This window comes from Gracilinanus agilis, chromosome 2 (assembly GCF_016433145.1).
Source record: "Gracilinanus agilis isolate LMUSP501 chromosome 2, AgileGrace, whole genome shotgun sequence".
Taxonomy (NCBI): domain Eukaryota; kingdom Metazoa; phylum Chordata; class Mammalia; order Didelphimorphia; family Didelphidae; genus Gracilinanus; species Gracilinanus agilis.
This window is the reverse complement of record NC_058131.1, coordinates 483,734,158-483,751,214: the sequence shown is the minus strand read 5'-3', so window position 1 is coordinate 483,751,214 and position 17,057 is coordinate 483,734,158. Positions and strand designations below refer to the sequence as shown.

The window sequence follows — 17,057 nt, the reverse complement described above, 5'->3', positions numbered from 1 at the left end:
CCTGCTCTTCTGTTTTAGCCTCTTGAATTTCCTTGGATGTTTTAGGAAATAGACCTGGGGAATTTGAATAGATCTACTCAAGTGGTCCCAGAATGACTCATGGGCATGAGGGATAATTAAAAGAAGTAAAAGCTCTACTTTGCTTCTTGTGGCATAGGAGGAAGCTTCCTGAAGGAGGTAGGAAGGCACACCATCTGGGTGCTGGCTAAGAGTGGACAACAAATTTTGGAAATCAACCAACATAATTTGGTAGTTGGGCTAGAGATCTGCTTGGAAAATATGAAAAGGTAGTATATTCCTATTCACTTAACAGTTTTCTTTGAGGCCTGAGTTTAGAAGAAACTTTATTGTAATGGAAAAATACAAGGGTCCCTTGTTTGGCACTGGAGAAGAGTTTGAAGTGAAGCCAAGTGTCTCCATTTAAAACAAGGGGGCTCTGGGCTGTAATCAGCAGCTATAAGACAGGTTTCCAAGGAAAGGTTTTACTTGAGAGACTTCCATACCTTGAGTTAAGAACTGCAGAAGATACTGTGGGGCATTATTTACTGGAAGACTGCAGACAGAGTAAAGTTACATTCATCAAAATAGCCAGAATCTGTAGGCAAGGGCTATTATTTTCCATGAACTCTGTTTTGTGATCCTTATTTGTTTTCTTTACCCTGGGTCAAGACTGCCTGATATCTACCTCCTCTGTTACCTTAAGTCTGTGAAGGGTCAGTATTCTTTCCACCTAGGTATCTTTGCCAGTAATGGTTACTAGATCACCTGACAGGCAGAACTCCACTGAATAAGCACATAGGTGTGTGTCTGTGTCTATGTGTAAGAGAGAGACAGAAAAAGATACATGGAAGCATGCAGAGAGAAGGGGGGGAGAGAAAGGGAAAGGGAAGGAGAGAAAGAGAGAGGGAGAGAGGGAAAAAGAGAGAGAGAGAGAGAGAGAGAGAGAGAGAGAGAGAGAGAGAGAGAGAGAGAGAAGGAGGGAGGAATGGAGGGAAAGAGAAACAAGAACTACAAAGCACATCAGCTATCTAGTGAAATTTCTGGTAATATATTAGGTGGTGGGAACACAAAGACGAAAACAAAATCATCTCTTCTCTCAGGGAACTTATATTCTACTCAGAGGAAAAATAGCATATACACAAATAAATACAAAATAGATTAAAAAATAAATGCAGGATCAATAAATACTGGGGATTTTTAACCTAGTACAAATATTCAAACCCACCAAAAATGATGCCTACATAATAAGTCTAGAATCTCGTATAATAAGCAGTTAAGTGCCACAGTGGATAGAATGTTGGGCCTGGAATCAGGAAGATCTGAGTTCAAATCCAGTTCAGAAATTTACTAGCTATGTGACCTTAGGCAAACTCTTACTGCCTCAGTTTCCTCAACTATAATATAGGGATAATTAATAGCATCTATCTTGTTGGTTGATAGATTGGTTAATTGACTTTGGCTAACATGATGGGAATGGGCAAAAAAAGAGTTGGCAGCACAGACTATCATAACCATACTTAATTGTTCTCCTAATCATCAGTCCAATGCAAATCCACAAACATTTATAAAGACATGCTATGTGTAAGGCAATGTATTAGATACTAGAGACATTGTGACAAAAACATCAAAGACCCAGCAATCCTAGCTCTCAAGAAACTTATGTTATACATTTCCCCGGGGGGTACATCCCAGCCACACTTACTGTAATGAACTAGTCTTAGAACTCTTGAAAAAAGGGACAGTTAATAGGATATCAGCCATTGATAGCACGAGTAAATCATAGTGTAAATAATCTATCGCAATTATCCTTATAATACTTGGTCCTATACATCCTATAGTACTCGGTATAAACATAACAGGTGTTGAGATGAGAAGCATGCATTTAGTGCAAGTGGTGAAGTAGTCATGTTGATGGGATCATGAACTGATCAAAATCTTTCCTTCTCCCTTCTCTCTTCTTTTCCTTTTCTCTCTTCTCTCTTCTCCCTCCTCAGTCCTTGAGACTGAGGCTTTCTCTCTTTTCCAGTCTAAATTACAGGTGTGTGTCACCAGGCTGAGATATAAAAGTATTTTAAAAGTATCTAAATAAAGATTAGATTGAATGAGGGGCAGCTAGGTAGGTGACACAGTGGATAGAGAACCAGGCTTGGAGATGGGAAGACCTGGATTCAAATCTGGTCTCAAACACTTCTTATCTAGGTGATCCTGGGCAAATCACTTGACCCTCAATTTTGTCATGCCCTTACTGCTCTTCTACCTTGGAACTAATATTTCTATTTTAAGACAGAAGGTACTAGTTAAAAAAATAAGAATCAATAAGCAAAAAAAGTATGTTTACTTGAAATTCTCCATTTTCCCTGAGCAAAAAGAGCTTTAGCTATAATTTTAAGGATTTGGTATAGCTAGGAAGATTTTTTGCCCCTTATATGACATTTAGGAATGGTGTGCAAATATTATTTTAAACCTATATATTTGCCCACTCAGATCTGGAAGAGGCAGGGAATATATATGGGGAAGATTTGGTAATATTCCCTCCATAAATGTCTTAAACATAAGGAAGAATTGGAGAATGGGAAAACTTTGAATGGGCTATCTCGGGACATTGTGGAACCAACTCTGGAGGCCTTAAAAATTTACAATCTCCCTTGACCAGAGTGGGTCCTCTTTGAAGACAAAGAAATGAATTAGCTGAATTTATCAGTTTCCTTGCAGCTGTAAAATTGTATATCAATAGGGGCTGGAAACCCATATCAAAATCCAACCTCCCTGGCTCAGTTTTGGGTAAAGAAAAGGAAAGATTCCACTTTCATTTCTTTCATTATGAATGAATTAATCATTAATAAAAAATCATTTATTAAATGACTATTCCGTGCTAGGTCCTGTCCTAGGCTCCAGGATACAAAGACAAAGGTGAAACTGCTCTCAAGAAGCGAAAGAATGAAAGAGTGAATGAAAGAGAATAACAAGCACACATGAGTACTGTGTATACCAAAAACAAATACAAGGTAATTTTGTAGGGAAAGTACTAGCACTTGAGGGAGATCAGGAAGGATCCCCCTTTAGGAAATAGCACTTAAGCAACACTTTGAAGAACACTCAGTATTCTAAGAGTTGTAGGTGGTGAGATAGTGCATTCCGGTACGAAGGACAGACATACAAAGGCATAGAGCTCTTTTGGACAAGAGAGCATGTGAAGAGAAATGATGAAAGTCTGGAAAGGTAGACCATAGCCGGAATGAGGACTTGAAATGCCAAACAGAAAAGATCGTGTTTGATCCTAGGTGCAAGAGGGAGTCACTGGAGTTCAAGGACCCATTTTGCATAGTCAGACTTAAAGGTCTATGTGAAGGACAGATTGGAGAGGGGAGGGCACAATTAGGAAGCCATTGCAATAGTCCAAGTGAGAAATGATGAGGATCAGAACTAGGGTGATGGCTGTGTTGAGTAGAGAAACAGACAGATGTGAGAGATATAGGTAGAACTGATGAGATTTGGCAACTTATTCATGGATTTGACCTCATTTGATTCCTAGTCCTCTCCTTTGCTGTTAGGGTTGAAGGGGCTGTTACTTTTGTTTTCTGAATAAGAGGATACAGGGCCAAGGCATAGCTCAGGCTGTACCCTTGGTCCCAGTCAGCAAAAGGGGGTACCTCGGACGTCAGGAGGAAATCTGGCAGTTGCAACACAGGGTGCTACAGTAGAGTGGGAAATGCTGATGGAAGGGAGAAGGGTGGTGGGGTTAATCATCCAGAGTCTAACTGGAATGAAAGGAAGATTATACCAATTCTAAGCCTCTCTCTCAGATTCCCCACAATCGTCACCATCTTCACTGCCTTCTTTTCTGCTTCTGAACTTTGTTCTGGTCATGCTCACCACTAGGGCAATGGCAATGGCTTTGCATCCCTTAGGCCCCAGCCCATGATGATTGAGGTTCATGTGGGTTTCATCCATGTTTCTGATAAAGTAGGAGGCAGGAATCACTCCTACAAGCTTGCAGGCTTCTCGATATAGTTCTTCTTGTCCTGTAGTAAAAAACTTCTCCGGGTCTGTTGGGAAAAAGGGCAAGAATTAGAGTCAAGACAGTAACCCTCCTCCTGGGTCACCTCGGTTCTTTGCTATTCTCCCTTGGATGCAAAGGATATATGTTCAAACTGGCACTGCAACTCATTTCCTATGGGACCCTGAACAAATAAATCACTTATCCTTTCTAGGCCTCAGTTTCTTCATCCAGCACCTCCTACTGACCAACTCTACCCAACAGGCAGATAGGCATCAGAGTTCTGGAAGTGACAGCACCTCCCACACTTCTGGTCTTACTTCCAGACCAGTCCTCATAGTCATTATCCTAGGAGGTAAGAAGGGGTCTGTCAGCACCATAAACTGCCCCCCCCAGTACAAAAGAGCCAGTCTAGCAAGAAATAGGGGGAGAGATAGGAAGCAGAATGAGCTGGGCAAGTCAGGCCACCACCATCACCACAACTGCCATCTTCCCTCAGACCCTAATGAAAACAGCCAAGGACCCTGAACCCAAAAGTCTAGGGGATGGTAATGCTTTCATTATTTTTTGCTTTCCATTTATTTGGCTGCTAATCAAAATTCTGAGAAGCCCTGTGGAGATAAAACTGTTCCTGCAGGTACAATATCCACACATCTATCAGACTCAGAAAAGAAAGGTCTTCCCATCAAAATCCTTGACACCCTCAAATGGTTCAACATCAGAAACCAATAGGATTTTATCGCTGGAAAAACAATAAAGAAGAGGCACGAACATCTGCTTTGCTGCTGCCTCCTACGGACAATGGACTTTTCTATGTAACTTGCAGCTGAAACCTTTTATAAATGTTGGCTCCCCCAACTAGAATATAAGTTCCTTGAGAGCAGGAATTGTCTTACTCTTCTATTTGTAATCCCAGCACTTACCATAGTGCTTTGCAATAACAAACATTTAATGAATACTTTATTTATTCATCCATTACTGTGATTCTTTAGGATTTATTATTGGGGGGGGGGAGAGGGTCTCCTCAGGGCTGCCTTAGGAAAACAGCAAATGGTATGAGAGAGAACAAACTTAGAAGATTCCAATCTGATAGCATGCCTCCTTGGAGACTTAAGTTCTCTATTGCTAGGGCTCCAAGTTGTCAAAGAAAAAAAATAGGTGGTACCTTTTATTCAAATTAGAATAATTTGAGTGAGCTTTCAAGGTTTTGAGTAGGATCACAAAACAAACAAACAAACTACAGAAGAATTAATCAATCAATAAGCAATTATTAAGCCTGTACTGCACTAGGCCTTTGCACAAGGCATGGTAGAAGAGAAAGAACACTGGTTCTGGACCTGAGTTCAAATGCTCCCTCTGATGCTTATCATCAGACTTAGGCAAGTCACGACTTCCTTGGACCTCAGTGTCCTCACTGAGGGAGGATTGAGGGGCAGCTAGGTGACTCTTTGGATAGAAAGCCAGACCTGGAGATGGAAGGACCTAGGTTCAAATCTAACTACTACTTCCTAGCTTTGTGACTCTGGACAAGTCACTTACCCCCATTTATCACTATTCTTCCTTGGAATTAATACTTAGTATTGATTCTAAGACAGAAGGTAAGGATTTAAAAAAAAAAACCAGGGATTGTACTAAAGGTCCTCTGAAATTCCTTTCAGCTTTACATATAAGATCCTATGATCTTTAGGGATACAAAGACAAAAAATGAAACATCCTTGTCCTCAACGAACATTCATCTTTTATGGGGGTGGGGAGGAAACAAGTTGTAGACATAAAATGAAATACAACACATAGACAAAGCAATTTCAGGGAGTTTGGGGACAATAGCAGTTTGAGAATTAGGAAATCCTAGATGATGCCACTTGGAATGAGTTTTGAAATAAGTGAGGGACTTTAAAAGACCAAAGTGAGGAGGGAGTGCATTCCAAATAGTAAGGGACAAGTCAGTACAAAGCAACCCAGAAGAGGATGATTGGAATGTTGTGTATGAATAACAAGTAAGTCAGTTGAATTGGAATGTAGCTAGTGTACATTAAAGATAATAATGTGTTATAAATTAAATAATGTGTTATCATTAAAGATAATAATGTGTTTTAAACCTGGAAAAGCAAACTGAAGCTAGTTTATGAAGGGTTTTAAATGTGAAACAAGTGAGTTTGTATTTTATTCTAGGAGAAAAAAGGGAGTTGATGAAGTTGACTGAGTCCCAGTGACATGGTCAGACTCACACTTTAAAATAATCATTTTGGTGGCTGGGTGGAGGATGGACTGGAGAAAGGAGAGGCTATTTGGGTGGCTATTAATAATCCAGAGGGTGTGACCTAGCGTAGTGGCACTGTGAGTGGAGAATCACTTTGGTATGGCATTCCTCTTTTTTTTTTTTTAACAAGGTTTCCCATGTGTTATTTTACTTTTACTTTTATCACTCCTCTTTCCCTATTTTAAAGTCAGGGAAACTGAGGCCCCAAACTGTCCAAGGTTACAAAGCTACATGGCAGAGTTCAAAATCAATATGAGGAAGGGGAAAGTAGAGGCATGAAGTATGTAACCATGTTAAAAATGAATATTAATAAATGTTTTAAAAAATCAATATGAGGTCTCCATTCCTTAGTCCAGAGAACATTTTTTAAACCCTAACTTTCTGTCTTTGTATCAACTCTCAGACTGAACAGTAAGGGTTGGGCAATTGGAGTTAAGCGCTTGACCAATATCACACAGCTAGGAAGCATCTGAGGCCAGGTCCTCCTAGCAGTCTATCTACAGTGCTACCTTAGCTGCCCCCAGAAAACTTTTGATTGCTTTGGTTCCTTGTGTTTTAGACCAGACCAGCTCATACCTTTCTTTCATTTACTAATCTCTCTCCACAGTTGGGTCTCCTTTTGGTTATGCCAGGTCTATTGACTGAGTTCTCCTCTGTGTCTGCCTGAGATCTCAGTTTTGCATCTGTTTTCCTTCTGATCTGAGGAATTTCGGCCAGCTGAGCACAAGCATTTCCAAGGAAGACAGAGCTGTCTTTGTCAGGGAAAAGACAACAGATTGCAGGGCAGCTTATCCTGTGGTCATAGCTACATATTAGCCTTCTCATTCAGATCACAAACCATCATTTCTAGATGTGAAAGATAGTACAGCATGGCTGATGAAGGATAGCCCCTTGAGGGAGTTGACCTCTCCTCCCTGGCTGCTCAGGAGCATCTTTCTGATTTGGACCTCCTGGTAACGCCGACACACCCACCAGCATCCAGCTGAGTCCTTTCATGATACCAGCTGATACTGATGCTTCCCACTTGGGACCTAAGGATGATATATGAGGCCACCAGTGAGGGACTTTTTCCTTCCAAGCAGAGGTTCTCACCTTGGGGTCCATGAACTTGTTTTAAAAAATATTTTGTCCAATATAATTGACTTCCTTTATAATTCTTTGTGTTTTATTTTATGCATTACAAACAACGGTCTGAGAAGGGGCCATAGACTTTACCAGGCTGCCAAATGGGTCCATAACACAAAAAAAATTAAGAACCTTGCTTTCGAGGGATCTTGTAGCCCCTGACATGCCTGAAGGGATACAGATGAGACAGAGCTGCTGTAGGCTGTGTTTCTGTCATCGCTCATTGTTTGAATTTTCTAAGCCAAACACAGGTCTCAGAGGTCATATTTCATATAGCTGAGTAATTGCTGGCTCCATCTGTCTCCGGGTTTGTCCTTGGGACAAATTCTATTCTTATTAGAACCCTGGCACCTAATGATTTGGGGGTCTGGGCTTATTCTTAGCTCTCTTTTCCATGGCTTCATTTCAAGGCAACTTTCAGCTTAGTAGGTTCATTCCCATGGATCCTAAGGAACCTTGGACAAATCACACAGAGTGCCTTCCCATCTCTCAACATTCATATCCACAAACCAGGAGCATTAAAATGAAGGATGAGAAAAATCCCAAAAAACTTAAGAGCTACTACATATGCTTATGTGGAAGAGACAGAGATAAATTTGGCCTATATGGGGAGATTAATGAGTGGATTATATCAGTAAGAACCTCAGGATCTTAAAAAAAACAAACCAAGCAAACTGGCACAGTAAACTGCTTTCCACCTCCCTGGTTGTTTCCCAGAGTCAATGCTCTACTATTAGTGGAAAAGAAGAATGAATGTAAGCGTGGTTATGTGGCCCCAAAACATGGTGTCTAGGGGAAGAGTTTGGTTTTCCCTATGCAACTCAGCCAATGGACCCTTAAAACTGCTTTACAGCACTGTTTGCTGTCTCCTTGTAAAATCTCTATACTTTGTGAAAATGCCCTCCTGGGAGCATATGAAAAGGCAGTATAGTACAGTGGAAAAAAGCTGGGTCTGGGGTCTGAAGCCTTGGTTTGAAATGACCTCTATTTACTAACTAGGTGAACTTGGGCAAGTCCTTTAACATGGGTGAGTTTCGTCTTCCCCACGAGCAAAATGAAGTTGGATAAGATGACTTCCGAGGTCTTTTTAGCATTCCATCTATTACCCTAGGTCTTCTACTTGGCAGGTCAAGGTCTCTAATTATGAGCTTTGAGGGATTAGTTTACAAAGCCAAAGCCAGGTCCTTTTTTTTTTTTAATAGTTATGATCCAGTTTATTTCCTTTTTTTTGTTGTTTGTTTTTTAGAAAAATGTTTTCCATGGTTACATGATTCATGTTCTTGCTCTCTCTCCCCACCCCCATATAGCTGACGCCCATTTCCACTGGTTTCTTCCTGTGTCATCGATCAAGACCCATTTCCATATTATTGATAATTGCTCTAGGGTGGTCATTAAGAGTCTACATCCTAATCGTGTCCACATCAATCCATGTGTTCAAGCAGTTGTTTTTCCTCTGTGTTTCCACTTCTATAGTTCTTCCTCTGAATGTGGGTAGCATTCTTTTCCATAAATCCCTCAGAATTGTCCTGGGTCATTGCATTGCTGCTAGTACAGAAGTCCATTACATTCGATTTTACCACAGTGTATCCATCTCTGTGTACAATGTTCTCCTGGTTCTGCTCCTTTCACTCTGCATCAATTCCTGGAGGTCTTTCCAGTTCATGTGGAATTCCTCCAATTTATTATTCCTTTGAGCACAATAGTATTCCATCACCAACAGATACCACAATTTGTTCAGCCATTCCCCAATTGAAGAGCAGCATACCCTTCTTTTCCAGTTTTTTGCCACCACAAAGAGCATGGCTATAAAATATTTTTTGTTTTTTGTTATAAAGATTTTTTCCCAGTTTGTTGTTTCCCTTCTGATTTTTTAGTTGCATTGTTTTTGTTTGTATAAAACCTTTTTAATTTAATGTAATTGAAATTATTTATTTTGCACTTTGTAATTTTTTCTAACTCTTGCTTGGTTTTAAAATCTTTCCTTTTGGGGCAGCTGGGTAGCTCAGTGGATTGAGAGTCAGGCCTAGGGACAGGAGGTCCTAGGTTCAAATCCAGCCTCAGACACTTCCCAGCTATGTGACCCTGGACAAGTCACTTGACCCCCATTGCCCACCCTTACTACTCTCTTCTACCTAGGAGCCAATACACAGAAGTTAAGGGTTTAAAAATGTAAAAAATAAAATAAAATAAATAAAATCTTTCCTTTCCCAGAGATCTGACAAGTATACTAATTTTCTTATAGTTTCCTTCTTTATATTCAAGTCATTCACTCACTCTGAATTTATCTTGGTGTAGGGTGTGAGATGTTGATCTAAAACTCATTTCTCCCAAATTGTTTTCCAATTTCCCCAGCAGTTTTTGTCAAATAGTGGATTTTTGTCCCAAAAGTTGGGTTCTTTGGGTTTATCATAGACTGTCTTGCTGACGTCACTTACCCCAAGTCTATTCCATTGATCCTCCCTTTTATCTCTTAGCCAGTACCACATTGTTTTGATGACCACTGCTTTATAGGATAGTTTAATACCTGGTACTGTTAGGCCACCTTCCTTCACATTTCTTTTCATTATTTCCCTTGATATTCTTGATCTTTTGTACTTCCAAATGATTTTTGTTAATAGTTTTTTCTAATTCTGTAAAAAAGTTTCTTGGTAGTTTGATAGGTATGGCCAAAGCCAGGTTCTTGCTGATGGTTTTTATCTCTGGATTTTTTTTTAAACCTTTATCTGCCATCTTAGAATCAATACTGAGAATTGGTTCCAAGGCAGCAGTAAGAACTAAGCAACTGGGGTTAAGTGATTTGCCTAGAATTACACAGCTAGAAAGTGTCTGAGTTCAGATCTGAACCCAGGCCTGTCCCTCTCTTCACTGAGACATCTAGCTGTCCCCTAAAAAAAAGTAAATAAAAATAAATGCTTGCTGCTTTGACTTAACTATATTTTAATGCTAACTTTCCAACACTGTCTTTATTCTTCTCTTTCTTGCTCCTTCAATTTCCAAAATGCAAACTGAAGAAATAGATAAATTTAAAAATGCAGATATCTCAGACCACTGAGAAAATGCTGGATTGGTCCATCGGGGTATTGTGACTTTGTCAGAGGTGGCCATATGGTCAGTTGGATCAGATGATCTTGAGAGAGGTGGGTAGGCAAATTCCCTCAAAGCCAGTCAAACAGGCAAAGCTTTTCAAAGGTGGTGGGCTCCCACTCCTAGTCACTAAGCCAATACCAATTAATGGTCCTGAATCATGCTAAGCTGCTGGGGACCTTTTTATGTCCCACAGTTCTTAGTTTAGTATTTATCAGAAGAAACAGCTGGGTCAGGGCACCACCTATATTAATGGTGGGAAAACATAGTATCGGGGGAAAGAGTTTCAGGCCTCTTCAGACAAACCATGAGGACCCTCCCTGACTTTTCTGAGATTTGTCATGAGAAAATAAAGATGTTCAGGCTTCGTTGTCAGGTGAGTGGAAGAACGCCATCACTGTGCTTGGTCCAGAGAGGGGTTTATTAAATGCCAGCTGATTGAATGAGTGATGGACACAGGGTTGTCCTGTGCAACCTTTCAAACCATATACTCTGAAATTGTATAAGCTTATTTTTGATAGTTGATACAGCAGTATGTCGACAGATAAACCATTTATCAAGCACATACTATATGTATATATCAGGTGCTGTACATATTTGGGGATACAAATACAAGCAAACAATACAGCCCCTACCCTCAAGGAGTTTATGTTTTAATAGAAGAAGCCAATACATAGGATAGGGATTTGATGAAATATGTTTATTAACAATGGGCTTGCTGAGACAGACTAAACTGTCATCTCCTGGTGACCAAGGCCCCTTGTCTTGCTCACTTTTGTGTCCCCCACAATATACGACATACGTTTTTTGAACAGGTCAGCCATGTGGCTAAGTAGTTAAAATGCTGTGCTTGGCATCAGAAAGACCTGAGCTTAATTCCAGCCTCAGACATTTAATAGCTGTGTGACCCTGGGAAAATCATTTAATCTTTTTGCTTCAGTTTCCTCATCTATAAAATGGGGAGAATAATAGCATCTACCTCATGGGTTGTGGTGAGGATGAAATAAGATAACTGTAATGTGTTTAGTTAGCATAGTGCCTTGCACCCAATAAGTACTATATTAATATTAGCTATTATCATGATGAGATTTGCACAGAGATCACAGGGTCTGCCCTACCAGTGAAGTCACACTGGCATCTTTTACTCAGAGGAAGAAATCATATCTCTCTCCCACTCCACCCCACACTCTTGTGAGTGTAAATAATAACAGAGAAAGGTCTGTTCTGACATAAATGTTATTGGCGACCCCCCTCTCCCATCCCCCCATCGTGATGAAGATTTACCTTCCAGTTCAAGGTCTGTTTCATAGCTCTCAGGTTTGGATTTACTTTTTTCATGGACAGGAGAAGTATCTGCCTCACAGATGATTTCTTCTTCATTAGAGTCACTCTCTTCGTTCGCTTCTTTAGCCTCATCTAAAAAGAAAAAAGAGATGAGAAAAGTCCGTCTCCCTCATCCTGTGTTATGAAATTGTACTTTTCTTTAACCTAACCAGAAATCATCCAACCCCGCCTTTTCCTCAGGGACTTTTGGGAAAGAAATCCAATGCATATGCCTAGTCACCCAGGAGTCCCATCCTCCTCCCTCCTTCTTGGTTCTGGGTTTTTGTTACATTGATGAAGGAGCAGAGTCTCTGTCACTAAGGGGAAGGTTTTGACCTGACAGGTTATCTATAAATGAAGGATTTGGAGCAGATGATCTCTAAGGTACCTTCTATCTCTATCATTTTATGATATGATGGCAGTTGCAGTCAATGTACTTTCCTCTCCTTACCTGTGTCCTCCTCCACCTGCCTGCAATATATTCAATCCAGTTCAGTAAGTATTAAGTGCAAAACTGGCCTTTGGACTATGCCAAACTTGTCTGAGAAGACTTGATGCTTTCCTGCTGTGTTCCCTGGTTGCTGCTCATTTGGGAACCCTGGGAAATTTCTAACAGATTTGATTCTGTTTTTGACTGCATACTTTTGACTTGACCAATTGCTTTCTTCCTTCTCTTCCACGATACTGGCTTGGTGATTCACTCAACCTACACTTTTTCTTTTGGGGAAAGACAAAGGAAAGGCAGGATAGTGTAGTGGATATATGAGTCCTGCTTTGGAGTCAGGAAGATCTGCATTCAAGTCCTATTTCTGACATACTATGTGACTGTAGGCAAGTCATGCGATTTCTTTGTCTCAGTGAATTTCCTAAAACTTTAAGCTATGATCAATATCTGTAGAGGGAGTTTCCACAGTGGGAATTCCCCAAGTTTACTGCAATCGAGCCCTCTCTAGGGTCAGACGGACTGAGAAACTGGTTTGAATGCCAAATGCAATTGGAGAGGCAATTAAATTTGGCTTCCAAATAATAACAGTATTTATAAAGCACATTATGTCATTTGATGCTCATAATAAACTTGTGAGATAGTTACTATTGTCATCCTCATTTTATAGATGAAGAAATGGGCTGAGACAGATTAAGTGACTTGCCCAGAGTCACACAATTTATAAGTGTTTGAGAAAGGATTTGAACTTGGGTTTTCTTGACTCTTAAGCAGTCTATCCACTTTGCTCCCAAGCTGTCTAGCTAAATAACTTTAATGCCTTTCCTTTCCAGTCTTCAGCTAATATTCCTAGGGGAAGTGAGAGGATGGAGCAAAATCTTCTTTCAGTTGAAATAAAATATTAAAATATTATGGTTCCATGCTTCTCTTACCATTCTTCTTTCCTTGATGAGGGATATTTGAAAATAATAGGACTTTCCTTATAGTCTATGCTCTGTTATGACATTTCAGTGAAAATTTGTAATTCTTGAACCTCAGTTCAATTATCTATGGGATTTTTTTTTTTTTGCAATATGAAAGTCCAACATTGAATTCCTAGTGCCAGCATCAGAAAGAATGATTAGATGGTATAAAGCAGGGGTCAGCAATGTATGGCTCTCAAGCCATATCTGGCTCTTTTGAGGGCCAGATATGGCTCTTTCTGCAGGAGCCATAAAGTCAATTTTTTTTCAGATGCTGTTACAGGAGCGGCGCACTGTGAGCACTGTACGGCTCTCACGAAATTACATTTTAAAAAATGTGGCGTTTATGGCTCTCACGGCCAAAAAGGTTGCCGATCCCTGCCATAAAGAATCCATGCTGTTGGCATTTAAGAGGCATGACTATGAGTCAGAGAACTTCAGTTCAAATCTGCCCTCTGTTTTTGAACCGTGTGACCTTTGTAAGTCATTTAAACCTCTTTGGGTTCCTCACGAGGAACTTGTATTAGGCGATCTCTGAGGTCTCTTCCAGTTTGAAACGTATGACCCACTGATCCTGGGATATGGATGGAGATACCACTACAGTATACTAGGAGACCTCATGCCCTGGAGAAACAAGGCCCCACAGCTCTAATTTGAAATGAAGTCAGAGAGCTCTCTTATTCTTTGCATAAAAGTTATAAATTCTTAGCATCACCCATGATAGTGTGGTGTAACATAAGGAAAATTGGCTTGGGGAACAGCAGATCTGAGTTCAACCACTAATTCTCTGATTCTTTAGGCAAGTGAGTTCACTTTTCTGGGTCTCAAATTCCCACTGAATTTAAAATATATATGTGTAATATAGGGTAGGAAGTTGGATTGGGTCTACAGTCCCATCCAGTTCTAAAATGCTACAATTCTAACACCCTGTTGACCAGTTCTTGACCTACCCCCACCCAACGCCCCCAATCAATGTGCTACAAATCCTGTTCCAGAGGGGGGCAAGAAGCAGGAAGAGAAGCTAGGCTCCAGGGAACATGTAATCACTGCATTTTCAGCTGGGGCAGCGCCAAAGGGATCTAAGTGGTGATAAATGTTATGACTTTTCACCTTGCTTAAGTTCAAGAAAATCATCAAAATCATCATCATCATAGTCCATGTTGTCAACGCCCTTCCCAGTGTTGCTGCTAGCTGCTGTTCACCACCTTGCTGGTCTTTCCCCCAGAAGCACTCGGGTACATTCACTTCTGTTTCAAACTTTGTTCTCCTCAATATCCCATAAACAAATCCTGGTGGCCTGTTGTAACCTTTCTACCACAGCAAGCCCCAGGAAGAACGGATTCCTGAGGTGACCTGACATGCGTGAATATCATCCCAGTTCGGTCAGTTGGGAGAAACTTTGCTTCCCCTGGTCAACAGGGCAAGGAAACCTGCTTTGCCCCTGAGAAGTTGTCCTGGGGCCCTGTCTAAATGAGACCCTCCCATGCCTCTTACCCCAACCCCCTCCCTCCCTCCACTTTTCATTTCATCTCCAACATTCCATGACCTCATCTAGTCATTGTGATCTAGGAGGGTGAACCTGGCAACAGCAGGCCTCGCAACCTCCCGTCAGCTCAGGCAGTCATCTTTTCTCCTATGTTCATCGGGATCAAGCCAAGGCTTGGCTGGGAGTGCCCAGGTGGTGTGGGTGGGTCACTCACAGGTGGTATATTTCCCTCTGAGTTAGGACTGAACCAGAGCCTCTTAATCAGGTGACTGTCAAGAGCTGCCATCATGTTCTACTCTAGAGATGGTGGCTGTACTTCAAGTACAAAATATTTCAGTGGAGGGTGAGGTCAGTTTCCTCCTGTACAGGTTTTTTTGTTTTTTTGTTTTTATTTTTGTTTTGTTTTGTTTTTTGTTTTTAAATTTGGGAAAGCATTCTGAGGCTTGGAGCAGAAGATCTGTATCAGACAAATAGACACATTCTATCAACACAGCTGACGGCAGCCAAAGCATTGTCCAAGCAAGAGTTGCTTCTTGTCAACTTAAATTGAAGTTGCCCAGAGACCAGCCCCATCCCAGGTTGTATTTTATGTCTTGGAGTTGAAGTTCACATATAGTTTGCTGGTTGGTGAATCCAGAGACTTTTTTTGTTTTTGTTTTTACTTCTTGACAAGTTCTTCCAGCACTTCAACAGGTCAGGTCAGTAATTTGGTGGTTGACTTCATAAGATTCAATTTCAATAGATCTGTCATCTCAACCATGTGATTATTCTAACAGTGCAGACTGCAATCTCATCCCTGTGAGATTCTTGTCCATGAACTCCAACAAATCCTCCATAGAGGATCTTTGGTCTTCTTCTAGGACCCTTTAACATTTTGTGGGCACCAGTGTAAGCTTTGAGCTGTACATTCTCACCGTGTGTGATTGGCCCACCTTCATTTCTGATCATACATTTCCTAGATATCTGTTAAGCCCCTTCTGTGAGGCTCCCCCAAAGTCAAGTTTAGCTCCAGAGATCAAAAAGGCCTGTGCCACTCTGGCACATCCAAATTTTATTTTTATCATTGGCTTTTGGGTTACCTGCTGTTTTAATTATTTGGAAAGTCGTGGTATTCCACCATGCACTATCACATGGTTTCCATTAAATTATATAGTGATATAGGGGTGAAAGACATGAAGAGCAGAGATATTAAGCCAGGAGAAAGGCAGGATACAGGAGAAAAAGAATCAGACTTCCCTTGAAAAATGTTTAATATATGGTTAATTCTTTAGAAGAAATGAGATGAGTTGATTTGAATAATTCTCCACATACAATCTCTTGGCCCTGGGTTTGGTGACTTCTTAGAAGAGTACTAAGTGATAATTCTAAGATAAGAGAGTTTAGGACTGACAGGTTAGAGGTGCTGTCAGAGGTAAAGTGAACTTAATATATTCTCAGGCATTCATTATAGCTAGCCAGAAGCCTTCTACCCCTCTTCTCTGTTACTTGAAAGAATATAAATGCACTTTATTTGACTTTATCTTCAGCTGTTAGATTATTTCTATTGAGCAAAAGGGGTCCATTTATTTCTCCACTACTGAGGATGAGAAGATATTCAAAGGGGCCTTAAATAAGTCCATCTTAGAAAATGAGGTTATTTTACTTCTACAAAGCAATGGGAGTTAGAAATCTCTCCCTGTTGGGAAAAAATGGTACAGGCAATTATTTTGACACACTGATATTTGGAGGCAGAAACTTTCGCTTTCACTTTGGCTCCTAGATTAGTTCAAAACTAACATTTGGTTGGTTTTGAGACTGGAATCACTTCAAAGAGAATTTTTACTCTAGGCATACCACTAGGCCTAGCTTCCCTGACCAACTTCAAGGCCAAGAGAGGTGTAAATGAAGTTCTTGTAAACTTGGGAAGCAGCATGGCCTTAGACTCAAAGTCAAGATTTGTAGGTTCAAATCTCAGCACTGAAATTCCCTAGCTAGGTGACCATGAAGAGTCACTTAACCTCCCTGAGTATCAGTTTCCTCATCTATAAAACAGAGATAATATAATTCTACTACCTACCTCACAGTGTTGTAAGGAAGAACTCTGGAAACCTCAAAATATTATATAAATATGAATTTTCTTGTTATTTACAATTTTCTCTGAAGCAAAGGGAACTTTAGGATGGGGAAGCAAATCCAGATTTCTCCTATGGAACCAAATCCATGGTTTGGAAACCATGTAGAGCTTGGAGTTCCCTAGGCTACTATGGTATCTCAGTTGCTTAGAAAAGTTACTAACAAGGCTGCAAGATAACTCTATAACAGCATATCCTTTAACATTTGAGTTTTGGGGTTAGGTAGATGGCTCTCAGGATAGAGAGCCAGGCTTGGAGTCTCCAGGA

The 17,057-nt window shown here is 40.5% G+C and overlaps 1 protein-coding gene across 1 annotated transcript in view; it reads right to left on the bottom strand.

Annotated features, from left to right (window-relative positions):
• Positions 1 to 14,352, bottom strand: part of LRRC74A (leucine rich repeat containing 74A) — a 54,820-nt gene extending 40,468 nt beyond the window's left edge. The window contains exons 1-3 of the mRNA XM_044662102.1: positions 14,304 to 14,352; positions 11,751 to 11,882; positions 3,874 to 4,046 (exon numbers count right to left, since the gene is read on the bottom strand). Of these exons, the coding sequence (XP_044518037.1) occupies positions 3,874 to 4,046; positions 11,751 to 11,882; positions 14,304 to 14,352 (354 nt within the window). The remainder of the gene's footprint in view (positions 1 to 3,873; positions 4,047 to 11,750; positions 11,883 to 14,303) is intronic.
• Between the last annotated feature and the right edge of the window lie 2,705 nt (positions 14,353 to 17,057).